Genomic DNA, 13,618 nt, shown 5'->3' on the forward strand with positions numbered 1-13,618 from the left:
ATTTCCCTAGGCGTCCGCTTTTGTCTCTTTTTTCTTATTTTTCTGTTTTCTTTTAAATTTCATTTTGGATAACCATTGGTAGGGGTTGCAGTTTTTCGTTGTTCATTCTATGGCGTGGCGCCTTTGCTGTTTATAAACTTGGAATTGCACTACGGATCCCTTGTCTGGTTGTGTTTTGCCGGTTTGCGCGTTTTTCTCCCCTCTCGTCTTTTTGTATTCGAAACATTTTTGTGGCAAGAATCTCTCTGTGCTGTTGTTAGCTATTGAGATTTTTAGCAACTTGCGACTGTCCCATTGTCTTTACATTTTTGCGCTCTTTTTCTTTTCCCAAAGGTGTTTTGCGGGGGTAGATCGGATGGCTTACATTATATGAGCCACCCTGTTTTGTTATATTTTGTGCGATTTTATTTTTCTCTTTTTGTTTCTGCAAATGGGGCGGGCGTGCTTTGCTTGGACTTCCAACGGATGGATGGGTAGAACAGCTGCCAACCTGCATCCTGTTGGACGCGACACTGATGGTGTTTTTTTTTTTTTTTTTTAATTATTCCTCCCACCACACTTAATATTTGATGATTTATTTTCTTCTCCAGGTTTCTTTTCCACGGTCACTTTTGCTTCTTTGCATAGCTCCGGCCTTATTTCATGGGCTGCGAGGCTTTGGCTCCAATCCTTGATTCCTTTCCTCCCTAGCATTGGCTTGTCATAGGGATTATTTCAATTAGGGGTTATAATCTCTACTGATGCCGTCTAGCTTTTGGTCGCATCTAATTTTCGCACGCCTTGCTCCCTCACAAAAACCACTCCATGCCCTCCTTTCTATTGGCAAACTCCACATTAAATTTGCCTGGCTAAATCGCAAAATTATAACGTTGTCCTTTCCATGGTACATTATTTGGATTCCAACGTGGTCTTGATGCTACCTGTTGCAGATATATTTCTTTTTTCCTTTAAAACTTTCTGATATTAACCCAGCTATGTGCTTCGATGTCTTGGTATTTTGAGTAACCTGTCGCTTAGTCCTCTGCGGAACTGTCTGAACTATTTTCGAAGTATTTTTTTTTAGGTCTTTTCTATAATACAGAATTTTCAATGGAAGTACGTTTTCGAAGCGGAGATAGATCCATCTAGCACTACTAAAAATATTTTGTCACCGCAAGTTCATTTTTCTTGAACTCCATCTTATTTTATAAGACTATTTGTATATCGATGCCCCATATATCCAAAAATTTTGAACGCAAAAGGTTTCCGAAATGGTGTTTCTTTGATTCTACACAACATTTTCCTAGTTTTGTTGCCTGGTAACTATGATATCACAAGGTTGAACCCCGCCAAATATGCTTCAAAGTTTGCCATCCATGAATTGCTCCCCCACTTTATATTGAAACAGCCTTGGAATAAATTCCTCCGTTTTTTTCTATAAAACCCCAAAGTATTATATCTAGCCGTACTGTGAGAACCAGTACCTTTCTTTATTCTCCATATCCCACAGCTGCTCGAACTAATGGCTACCCACGACCACTCACGGCAGCATTCCCATACACATGATGGTGATGCACATGGTCATACACATGAGATCCTCGATGGTCCTGGCTCTTATCTGAATCGGGAGATGCCTGTGATTGAAGGACGCGATTGGAACGATCGAGCGTTTACTATTGGCATTGGAGGGTAGGACATTATCTCCCTAGCTCTTAGTTCGTGTAGCTCTGGTTGTTACGTCAGTGGTTGATCGCACTTGAAAAGAAAATGAAACCGAGACAGCTATGCTATACACCAGCTAATATGTTGTTAATATGCACAGACCAGTAGGCTCGGGGAAGACAGCATTGATGCTGGCACTCTGTCTAGCAATGCGTGACGAATATAACCTCGCTGTCGTGACGAATGATATATTTACTAGGTCAGTAAAATCCCCCCCCCCCTTGTTTGCCGGTTATAGCCAAAAGCACGCCCGGCCATCCCTAACTATCTCAAAGGGAGGATGCCGAATTCCTCACCCGTAATAAGGCGCTCTCTCCGTCCCGCATCCGCGCCATCGAGACCGGCGGTTGCCCACACGCTGCCGTTCGTGAAGATATCAGTGCAAATTTACTGGCCTTGCAATCGCTCCAGCGACAATTCCAAAGCGACCTCCTCCTGATAGAATCCGGGGGCGACAACCTAGCAGCCAACTACTCGCGTGAACTAGCCGATTTCATCATCTACGTCATCGACGTAGCTGGTGGGGACAAGATTCCCAGAAAGGGAGGCCCTGGTATAACTGGCAGTGATTTGTTGGTCGTGAATAAGATTGATCTGGCAGACGCAGTCGGCGCGGATTTATCTGTTATGGAGAGAGATGCAGCGAAGATGAGAGAAGACGGCCCGACGGTTTTCGCAGAGGTGAAGAGTGGGCGAGGGGTTGAGCATATCGTTGAGCTGATTTTGAGCGCGTGGAAGGCCAGCGGGGCATATGATGTAAGTTTGCAAAGGTGGAAAGGCGGGGCGGTTAGGGGATCTGGGACAGTTTGAAAGACGAAGGGCAATTTGATTTCGTTTCCTTTTTTCCATATCCATGAAATTGCCTAGGAGAGAGTCGTGCATCCTGGAGCACTGCTATCCGAACGTCGTAGGAGTCAGAAAAACGATAATACAGAGCGAGTTAGCCCCATATTCAACGCTATCTCATATCATGCCGTCAGGGAAGTGCATTTATGCCTAGAGATGATATAATTACATCGTAAAAGCTCGATTGAAACAATTGTATAATTTCTATATTCTCCTTTCCCAAGACTTTTTCGATATCTTTACAATACTATATCCGTCCCGAATCCGGTACTCCAATGCTCCGGTGTGATGCAATGCTGGAATTTAGGAAACATACAGATACTAACGCCGCGGGTATTATCAAAAAAAAAAAAGCTGAATGAAAAATGAATGGGAACGGGATAGTAATGGCGGCATCGCCGATGCATAATGCCAATATCCTCGCCTCTGGCTTGCGGGAGATAAATGACAATACCTCTTACGACCTAGGAGGTTCGTACCGTCGCAAACCGTCCAAGGGCGGGACCCAAACCAGCCTTCTGGCGCTGAAGATTCTCTTTTGCCCTAGAGGACCGTTCATTCCGCAGCTCTTCAGCCTTGAGCCTCTTCTCATCAATAACATTCTTGGCCCCCTTTTTACGCAGATACTTGCGCAACGCGCTATTCCTCCCACGGCCCCGATTCTTTAATTTTTCAATAATGTCATCAGGTTTTCGATCGAGATCCCGCTCTTTTCTGCGCGTGGCATCGCTTACGAGATCAAGATTGCCCACAAAGTCAGGGTTGAGTGAAATCATCTCCGGCTGCAACTTCGTAAGCAGTCCTCGGACTTCTGCTTCCTGCCGCTGCTTCGTGGTTTCGAATGGGTTGGCTTCGGAGGCGTCAAAGTTAGGTTCTCCACTGCCCGGCACGATCAGGCTGGCGAATCCTTTGTCATGCGCCACGCCGAGAATATCATCATACGGGCACCAGCGGACGCGCTCGATGCGCTTCCCGTCACCTCCCCAGGACATGTATGGACTTTGCACCTTCTCTTGATCTGCAGCTGCTGTAGTGAACAATCCCTTCCAGACGCTGAGCTGTGTACCCCAGCCGACGGCGACGAGACCACGGTCACTGATGGAGACACTAGAGCCAGGTTGGGGAACGGAGTAGTTATGTACCTCCTTTAGCATACGGATATCCCATACCGCCATGCGTAAATCCTGGCCCGTTGATACCATGTATCTGCCTTGTCGGTCGACTGCAACTGATCGGACGGGTCCGCGGTGGGTGAGTGCTTTAACGAGGGCTGTTGAGGAATTGGGAGACCAGAAGGAGACGGTGCCATTTTGGTGGCCAACATGTAGGATGGCATTATAAGGGTTTTGACAGAGAGAAGTCGGGGAGCCCTGGCGAGTAGCTAGCTCTGCTACTAGTTGACCAGTTGATGTGTCAGTATATTTCAGATATCCACTGGTAGCCTGGAAGACGAAATTGTGTTAGCAGATTCAGTGGTACCAAATGGGTGATCTTTGTACTTACAACACTGGCAAGGAGGAAATGGTAAGGTAGGAATTCCAGATGTGTGGCCTCGACATGTTTGTTCAAACAATGGATCTCAACCCCTGCATGATCATAGATGTAGACATATTTCTTCTGCGCAACAGCGAAAAACTGATCATTATGCAGCCATTTGGCATCTCTCACAGTCTCTCCAAGTTGCAGCTCGCATCCCAGTTTACCGTCTCGCCAGTCCATGGTTGCGATATGACCTTTCCTACCAGCCAGTATAAGTTTTCGTCCATTTCTCGTATAGTCAGCCGAGTAAGGACCCAAATCCTCCAGCTTGAGTTCGAATCCCTTCTTTGCTGTTTCTATGCCCACACTGTCCTTGATCTCATCTTGTCGAACTTTATAGGTTTTCTCCAGTTCCCCTTCAGGTTCCAAGTAACCATGCTCGTTCTCCAGCAGGATCTCGGCATCCTTCGCTTTTAGCGCTGCATCTTTATACTTTGCTTCTAGGTTCTTTAAATTGCTTCGCAATTTCCTATCTTTCACGCTCTTCGCATTGATCCGTTTCCCCCGTCCGTATTTTTTCTGCGCTTCTGCTAATCGCTTCCTCTCCTCCCAGGACTCGAGATCTTTGTCTTTGGACGATTTCCGGACAACGGCCAGAGTTTTTGGAGCAGCTTGAACCTCCATAGTTGCACAGCGGTCTTAGGTTTACTGCTAAAATAATCCAGCAGCAAACTCCTAAGGAATATCGTAGAACAGTCACATAATCGACACATTGGATCTCTGGTCTTGATTTGCGACGGAAAATTAGAATTCTTCTTGCAAACACAGCAAACAATGTGTCATGTGACCCGGTTAACATTGGAATTTTATCAAAGACACAAAAGAAATTAATATGAGAATTATCAAATAATATATATATACAGCTGGGTGAGGGCTTCCAGGGTTGCTTGTTCTTCTACTTGGCCCGCCGGCCGTTGATTTATATTCCTGTCAATCTGGCCTCACTCCCTTTTAGATTTAAGGGTTCGGGCTCGCACACCATGGCTCCCAGCGCCGTGGCTGTCCCGCACCACCACCGGAATACGACCAAATCAATAAACAAGGCGTTTAAGTCCAAGCATATGTCAAAGGGCGCTCTTAAGGACTTATCTAAAGGTGCGTGATCTTGTATATATATTTGTAAACGGGGGGGGGGGGGGAATAAAAATAACAAGGAATATATTTTGAATTTTTTCTATATAATATTGTTGCGTCCAGGCTAACCTATGATCTCGATAGGCAAAATCGAGGAGAGGGGCAGTCGCAAAACTCCCCACCAACAATTGATGTCGAAACTCGACCGCCGGAATCAAGCACGCCAGAAACAAAGACTGAAGCACAAAAACCAATCCGAATCCGTGAGCATATTCTCCGGCCAGAATGGAGCGTCGAAACATGTTGCCGTTATCCCTCTTGCGGATACCGTAAACACGGAGGCAGCCATCAGGAGTTTAAACGAGAGTCTCGATATCCCGGAAACAGATATTCAAGGGCGCATGTACCGCGTTCGCATAGAGAGATTTAAGCAAAATGTCTTGTACATTCCTACAAGGAAGGATTTGATAAGCGCACTGGATACATGTCGCTTGGCAGATTTTGTCATTTTTATTCTGCCCGCAGACAATAAACTAGACGAAGGGGCCAAATTAATGCTGCGTGCGATTGAAGGTCAAGGGATATCCAATGTGCTTGCAGTAGTACAGGTATGCGAAAAACACCCTTACGAGCCAATTATTTTCATTATTTTCATTTTTTTTCAATTCAACAGTGACTGACATTCTCCATTTCTTAGGGGCTTGAGAAAATCACGCCTCCCAAAAAGCGCCAGCAATTTACTGCTTCACTCAAATCTTTCATCGCCCATTTCTTTCCCACACTAGACAAGGTACATTCTTTGGATTCGAGGCAGGAATGTTCCAACATAGTTCGGGGGATATGTACGGCAACACCAAAGGGTATTCGTTGGCGGGATGATAGAAGTTGGATGCTAATTGAATCTGTACTATGGCCCGAACCATCGTCTGAGGCGTCTGGTGAGGTTATAGTAACCGGCGTTGTACGGGGTAGAGGCTTAAAAGCTGACCGCTTGGTCCATATACCCACCTGGGGCGATTATAAGATCACATCCATCACCGCTGCGCCATCGCTGTCACTTAAGCAAAGGGAAGCAGATGGTGGAATGAGCATCAACAACACAGTGGAACAGCAAGTTTTGGATCAGCCAAGTGTTGATTGCGACGACATGGCTACCGTCGCACCTGAGGAGGTCGTTATGATGGATGATACTATTTCTATGGCTGATACTGAAAAGAAAGGGGTACTGCTTGATGATCACCATTACTTCTCGGATGGCGATGACAAGCATTCATCGCGTCCGAGACGTCTGCCGAAGGGCACATCTGATTACCAGGCGGCATGGTACCTTGATGACGTCTCTGACTCCGGTTCTGACCTGGTCGATGAAATGGATGATATCGATGATGGTATGGATTTGGATACTCCAGCTGGTCCAGAAGATGGCTTTTTCAATCCCGACAATAGAGACACTATGACTGAAGCCGGCCCTTCCGAATATCCACAGTCTGAGATGTTTCTCGACCCATCACCTGAGGACGAAGCGCAACAAATAGAAGAATATCGCGCAAGCCGGAAGAATGAGACGAAAGATGATTTGGAATTCCCCGACGAGATTGAACTTCATCCATCTACCGTTGCAAGAGAAAGACTAGCAAGATATAGAGGACTCAAAAGCCTTAAAACGAGTAGATGGGAAGTGGAGGAAGACAGGGCGCATGAGCCTGAAGACTGGAATCGTCTTCTACAGGTCGTAGACTACAAGGGTTCCAAAAACCAATGTCTTCGGGAAGCACTCGTCGGTGGTGTCAAGGCCGGTACCCGTGTTAATGTTCATCTCGGCGACGTGCCTCTCCACTTAAAGTCACTCCCTTCACAACCAACCTCTCTTTTCTCGCTCCTCCGACACGAACATAAACTGGCAGTCGTCAACATCAACATGAGCCTTAACTCCACTGTCGAAGAACCTCTCAAATCTAAAGAAGAACTAATCATACAATGCGGTCCCCGCCGCCTGGTCATTAAACCAATCTTCTCTGCCGCCGGAAACACTCCCAATAACGTCCACAAGTTCGACCGATATTTACATCCAGGCCGCAGCGCCGTAGCAACATTCATCGGCCCCGTCTCCTGGGGTTCGATACCCGTCTTAGTATTTAAAAAGACAGCGACCGCGGCCACGGATACCGAAGCCATGGATCCAAGCACGGATAATAGTGGCAACACCCTCCCTGTCATATCATCCTCCAATGAGCTCGAGAACTGGGAACTCATCGGCTCCGGCACGACTATTGCACCTGACCATTCGCGGGTCGTTGCCAAGCGCGTTATCCTGACCGGCCACCCGTACAAGATCCACAAGAAGGTCGTCACGGTGCGGTACATGTTCTTCAACGCGGAGGACGTGAATTGGTTTAAAGCTCTACAGCTGTGGACGAAGCGGGGCCGCAGCGGGTATATCAAGGAGAGTTTGGGGACCCATGGGTATTTTAAGGCGACGTTTGATGCGAAGATTAATCCGCAGGATGCTATTGGGATTAGCTTGTATAAACGTGTTTTTCCTCGAAAGGCTGTTGCGTGGGGGCAGGAGGCGCATTGAGCTTTTTAGATGTTTCGATGTAGAGACGCTCTTTTTTGAGATGATTTTTGTTGGCGTTTTGCCCCTTTTTTGCATGGCGATTTAAAAATTCCACGATATTGCGGGTTACGGGGCTTGGAAGGTATAGTCCTAGGGGAAACTGAATCGATATATCCACGACTTAAGAAGGCTATTTTTCATATTATTATTACGATTGATTGATGATTTTCGTTTATACCTTCTTCCGTTTATCCTACTCCAACCACTTTCGATAAACATATGCATACGCAGATCACTTGGAAACTAAACAATTTACCACTTCCTTGCTAAAAATATCTGCTTAATGAGAACAACAGACATGCTAAAACGATAAGAACCAAAAACGACCTAAAACATCAGGCACCAATCCAGCTACCAGAGGTGAGCGCGAGGTGTGGCAAGTAACCCATTTAAGCATAATAAAAATTCGTTCGTAACGACCAGCAGACAATTTACCCATGATATACTCAATCATTAGTCTGATCCATAATCTCTAGTCTTCCAAGTCAGGCACGGCACAGGGTTTGCTGAGTCTGTTCTTCCACCTCCCTTTCCAGCCGCTGGACTTCAGCAGAAGATGGTTCAGGCATACTGATATTTTCCTGGAGTTGCTGTGGTCCCAAGCTCATCTGAGACTGTTCTTGTCCTCCTTCAACCTCTCTTTCGACTGGCTGCTCCCCAACAAGCAAAGGTTCCTGCATACGACTATTATCCATCTGTTGGTGTTGCTCCAATTTCATCTTAATTCGCACCTGCTCTTTTTCCCACTCAAGCTTCTTATCGTCTCCTTCATCCATAGCCCTCAAAATGTCAGTTTGACGTTGCAATTGATCCTTGTCCAGGTGATCGTATCCGATCCTTTTGAGAATGTATCCAACCATATACTGGTATTTCAAATGGCCACTAACAACATCACTCACATCGAAGTTCTCTATTCCAGGGACGCCTGAGATGGACTGGAGACCGGCTATTCCGAATTGGGCACTATTAGCACGGTACAGAAATCCGAGGATCGAGTCGTTAAAGGAGAAAACATTGACCAATCGACCGCTAACAACGGTTCGCATTAGCCGCCAATGGCTGGTTGTCGACGGAGTAGGAGACCCAATAAGAATAGCGGATTCGACCAAACCATACGCGCGTCTTTTCGCAAGACTTGTGAGGCAAGAAAAAATCACACGAGCACCCATAGAGTACCCAACCAACGTCACTGGACGTTCACCCTGGGCTTTGTTAATTAACGCATCCGCAAGGACCTGACCAGCCTTATCAGCGCGGATTTTCGCGATACTAAACGGATTATCGATTATGTGAGAAAGATTTAACAGGGCGACGGGCCACATCACTGCACCAAGGATAGGCGAGAAAACGGTACCGGATATAGCTTGTTTGGATGCAAAAGCCCAAGCTGTATGTCTCACAATCGTCGTCAGCGCGTTGCCAAGTTTCGCTAGCGCTTTAAACTCCCACCGTAGGGCAAACGATTCAGAATCACGTCCGAGAACCCGCCAGGGATTTACGAAATCCTCTTGCTCAGTAAGCCAGCCGCTAATAGCAATTGTAACCCTAAGACGTTGATCCGTTGTCATAGAAGTTATGCTCTCTCCCTCTGGATGTATTGGTGTATGGATGGGAAGGAATGCAAAATCTTCAACCTCCTTTGCGTACCGCTCCATCATCTTTCCAGTCATTCTGGCGCCATATGCCCCAAATATCCCTCCAATAACAGTGGCGCTACTGGCAACTGCACCCAGGTATCCCGCTGCAACGGTTGCTCCCAGGCCGAGTCCACCCATCACTGCACCAATGCCGGCAGCAACAAAGGGGGCAGCTAATCCTCCGGTTACTCCAATGAGAACACCTCCAGCGATGGACGCAAGGCCAATTTTCCATTTCCTTGAATTTTTCGTCTTTTCAACCTTTGCTTTGGCTTCTTCATCTGCCGTCAGTACCTTGGCAGTTTGTAACAGGCCTTCTGCGACCTGGATCTCATCGTTAACCAAGTCATCTACGGACAGTCCAAGACTGGCGGCCATCCTGAGCAGCAGAACTCGCGAATGTGCACTGTAGTGTTGAAGACTTAGAAGCAGAAGGAGAGCCGAATGAAGAATAATTAATTTCGTGGCACGTGGAAGTTCATTCAAGGGAGTCTCCACTGGTGGATACCTGCTTGGAGAGCCTTTAGGTGTGCAGGTTAATCTTCTAGAATCAGATGGTGCGGTGTTTTCCGCGCTCTCGTCAATCTGTCCCTCACGCTGCTGCTGCTTGTGGAGTTCTGGACAATCAGGGGCGTTTATGATCTCCCCAATCCGATAAATGACTGAATCTTTCCAAGTACCAAAATACCGAAGAGCTTCCGCCTCAGCTTTTACTTCCATTGTGGATGACTTTCGGGACACAAGACCAGGCTTCTCCTGCTTGAGAGCAGCTGGGTCGAGGTTGTCTGGGGACGGCTCATTATCATTTGGCTGCGGTCTCGAATGCTCTGTGTTGAAATGATCACAAATTGTCTGCTCCATTTGATCCATAATATCCACAATGAGAAGGGCCAGGTCCTGTCGTTCGTTTAGGCATAGGACTGAAGCTAGGTGAGCCTCATTTTGTGTTTGTCGGTCCTGTCTTCCCATTTCATGGTCACCGCCTCGACTACTCCTTGGGTTCATCATCGAATCCATGAGACTGAATGGCGCTAAAGAAGCTGTAGGCATTTAACGTAGTTAAAATTAACTTTTATTGCGTGGAATTCTCGTCCCATGTGGTCCAAGTGGCAGTGAACAGTCGTACAAATGGCGGAGTAGTCGAATTGTTGATAGGTTTGTAGGATAAACAAATGAACGGAAGATGGTCCGAAGAAGAAGGAAGGTGTCTACCAGCCCGATGAGTCAGCACATCGCTCCACGGGAGGAAGCTTGTACGACGATCGAAGAGAATAGGTTCAGTGACACTAGGCGGTTGAAGGGTGAGACATACTGAGTATTGGATGGGTATGGAATGGAACCAGGTTATATCCTCTAGATCGTGCTTTTACCAAGCTTCCTAATTTAGCTTGACTGGACCACGAAGTACCTCCCCATTGTTTTTGATGCTGGTTTCAAGGCATCACCATCCCAAACCTCGTCGTCCGGATTGGTAGACCTCTCAGATCTCGTGCGCTGAATTCTTCTACTTCGGCCGATATAGCGCTCTTGTTTTAGAGATGCCTCGAGGGTCTTTAAGCTGATTTTATTTTCCTCCTGTGCCTCCTCCGACTCGTCACTAATACTGCGCAGAGGCGTAACACCCGTAGTGTCAATGCCCTGGACCTTCTTCACAAAATGAATTTGCGATTCAAGGGTTTTGAGCATCTCCTCCTCCTCTTCGGCGCTTGACGGTGGTGGAAGTGCGGAAAGCCGGAGGAGGTGGTGGAGCTGCTTCGAGGATATAGTACGTGATTTGGGAGAAGATGTGTTCTCTGGTAAGAGGGATTTGACAGACCAACTGGGCTTTGAGAGAATGGACGCTGGATCGTCGGTTTGAGCAGTTGCTGGTGGCGGAGTCGGTCGAATACTTCTTGCTCCGATGTGATGGGTCGTTCTGCGGATCGTTGGCAGGAGTGGTCGCGTCGACCAGGCGCGGCAGAGTGCCATTTGAACCAATGTAGAATAGTTAGAATAGGCCGAGTCAGTTAGTGTCTGCTCTTTAATGTTTAATTTCTACTTAACTGGGACCAATTTTTGATATTCGAGGAGGGACGCGATGTTTTGCACGAAAAAGAGTGTCGCTTATAGTTAGATCAGCGATTTCTGCCCTAAATAACCTCGATAGACCCCGCCAAGCCATGACAACATCCATTGCGGACAACGTCGGCATATCCAGCGACGTCCTCAACATCAACCGGTATACACACCACCACACACACCAGATCTACATCCAGCTGTAATTTCTACTGGTTTTCCTATTTCCCTAAAACAGCCAAACCGCCTTTACAGTTTCAACCATGGCACAGGATCCCCGAGTCCTACTACAGAAGGTGTGCAATCATATTCCCCGCCATCCATCCGATGGAGGCCTAACAGTTTGAAAACATGACAGGCAGATAAAGCACTTCAGAGTGCTTCAGGTGGATTCAGCCTTTTCGGTGGGCGAACGGAAAAATACGAAAACGCTGCAGACCTCTATTCACAAGCCGCCAATGCTTTCCGGGCACAGAAGATGAGTTGGTTGTCCCCGCCCCGCTCTTGCATATTTTCTCAGCTCCGCCGTTTCCTGGGAACCGCCGGAAAAAGCAATCCACGGCTAATATCGTGGAAAATGTAGATAAGGAAGCGGGCATGGCGTTTGAGAAAGCTGCCACTGTTTTCACCACCAACCTGAACGAGCCAGACGATGCGGCCAACCTCTTGACTGAGGCGTTTAAAGTATACCGAAAGACAGACCCCGAAGACGCAGCCCGAGTGCTGCAGATTGCCATCCAGCATTATATTTCTAAGGGAAACTTCAGACGGGCTGCGACCCACCAACAAAACTTAGCTGAAATATACGAGGTAGAAATTGGCGATGAAGGACGAGCGTTGGAAGCCTATGAAAAGGCCGCGGAATGGTTCGAAGGAGATAACGCGGAAGCGTAGGCATTCTCTCCTTTCTTCCTCCGTCCTTTCAGGTAACATTAGTCCATAGGGCAAAACAGGATAACTGATCGTGGATATTTCTGTTTAACAGGCTAGCGAACAAGCATTATCTCAAAGTCGCAGACCTTGCCGCGCTCAAAGGAGATTACTACAAATCCATCGAGCACTACGAACGCGTTGCAAAATCCTCCATTAACAATAACCTGATGAAATATTCCGTGAAAGACTACTTCTTGAAAGCTGGCATCTGCCACCTTGCGTCAAATGTAAGGAAAAACTTTTTTTTAAATAAAAAAAAGAAGAGTAAAATTATACCTGTTATCTTCTAGCCTATTATTTTCTTCTCTGTGCGTGCGTCAGCTAAAAATAATCCCACGTTGTCTTGCAGGACCTCGTCGCTACCAATCGTGCTCTCCAAAACTATAGAGACCTCGATAACTCCTTCACAACGACTCGCGAACATATGCTCCTCGTTGATTTGGCGCAGGCTGTTGAGCAGGGCGATGCAGAGTCTTTTGGCGACAAGTTATTCCAATACGATCAGTTAAGCAAGCTGGATAAGTGGAAAACAGCAATATTACTCCGTGTCAAGAACAGTATCGAAGAGCCTGGGGAAGACTTTTCATGAATTTTACATTTTGATTCGCCGTAATTTTCTTTTACTCTTTTACGCTATTCCCGCCTACCTTCGCCCATCTCAAACGCTTCATCCACTCTTTCCTTGCTCAGTCGTTCCCGCTACTTTCTCTTGCTCCAAGTCCCTGTTCCTTACAGCTAGTTTTGCTTGTTGCGGACCTCTGGCGCTTTAGAAGATTATCCTTCCGTGCTTTTTTCATCTTTCTCTTTTTGGGAATTCCAAAGGGTAAAATAATAACAAGGAATATTACTTGTTATTGATATTGTCATTTTTGTTGCCTGTTAGGAACGAAGTGACTCCAGTTTTAATTCTAGTTCGGATTCAACGCTTAACGGACGATGATCTACGATCTACAAAACAAATTTAATAAAGCGAGGTTGAAAATTTCTTTCTGCTTTTCATTTCCCCCACTTCAAAAACCATCAGCACCTACGGGTATTCGAGAAAACACGGGAAAGGGCTTTCTTAGTCATATAACATTATGGTAATGCGTTGGACCAAACCAGACGTGAGAAAAAGTACCCTATGGAAATTAATACATTTGTCCTCAAATTTGACTTGCTAATTTTCCGATTGTATAACTGTTTCTATCGCTAAATCCTCTGTCGTTAAGAATTT

The 13,618-nt window shown here is 46.5% G+C and overlaps 5 protein-coding genes across 5 annotated transcripts; 3 read left to right on the plus strand and 2 right to left on the minus strand.

Moving 5' to 3' along the window:
• Window positions 1–1,501: 1,501 nt before the first annotated feature.
• HCBG_00970 (CobW/P47K family protein) lies at window positions 1,502–2,511 on the plus strand (the record flags this gene model as incomplete). Its single annotated transcript, XM_045428020.1, has 3 exons — window positions 1,502–1,668; window positions 1,802–1,900; window positions 1,977–2,511. The coding sequence occupies 3 exons, from the start codon at window positions 1,502–1,504 to the stop codon at window positions 2,509–2,511; spliced, it is 801 nt and encodes a 266-aa protein (XP_045291995.1).
• Window positions 2,512–2,880: 369 nt separating this feature from the next.
• HCBG_00971 (U3 snoRNP-associated protein Utp7) lies at window positions 2,881–4,710 on the minus strand (the record flags this gene model as incomplete). Its single annotated transcript, XM_045428021.1, has 2 exons — window positions 2,881–3,989; window positions 4,051–4,710. 2 exons carry the CDS (start codon window positions 4,708–4,710, stop codon window positions 3,012–3,014), a joined length of 1,638 nt encoding a protein of 545 aa, XP_045291996.1.
• A 356-nt stretch (window positions 4,711–5,066) lies between these two features.
• On the plus strand, window positions 5,067–7,945 carry HCBG_00972 (ribosome biogenesis protein TSR1; the record flags this gene model as incomplete). The annotated part of the gene is made up of 3 exons (XM_045428022.1): window positions 5,067–5,181; window positions 5,305–5,768; window positions 5,858–7,945. The coding sequence occupies 3 exons, from the start codon at window positions 5,067–5,069 to the stop codon at window positions 7,736–7,738; spliced, it is 2,460 nt and encodes an 819-aa protein (XP_045291997.1).
• Window positions 7,946–8,262: 317 nt separating this feature from the next.
• Window positions 8,263–11,382, minus strand: HCBG_00973 (DUF726 domain-containing protein; the record flags this gene model as incomplete). Its single annotated transcript, XM_045428023.1, has 3 exons — window positions 8,263–10,445; window positions 10,727–10,767; window positions 10,823–11,382. The coding sequence occupies 3 exons, from the start codon at window positions 11,380–11,382 to the stop codon at window positions 8,263–8,265; spliced, it is 2,784 nt and encodes a 927-aa protein (XP_045291998.1).
• A 283-nt stretch (window positions 11,383–11,665) lies between these two features.
• HCBG_00974 (vesicular-fusion protein sec17) lies at window positions 11,666–13,388 on the plus strand (the record flags this gene model as incomplete). The annotated part of the gene is made up of 5 exons (XM_045428024.1): window positions 11,666–11,765; window positions 11,828–11,951; window positions 12,053–12,359; window positions 12,455–12,629; window positions 12,752–13,388. The coding sequence occupies 5 exons, from the start codon at window positions 11,733–11,735 to the stop codon at window positions 12,989–12,991; spliced, it is 879 nt and encodes a 292-aa protein (XP_045291999.1).
• Window positions 13,389–13,618: the final 230 nt, after the last annotated feature.

The sequence above is a fragment of the Histoplasma capsulatum genome (genome assembly GCF_000150115.1).
Source record: "Histoplasma capsulatum G186AR genomic scaffold supercont2.1, whole genome shotgun sequence".
Lineage (NCBI taxonomy): Eukaryota > Fungi > Ascomycota > Eurotiomycetes > Onygenales > Ajellomycetaceae > Histoplasma > Histoplasma capsulatum.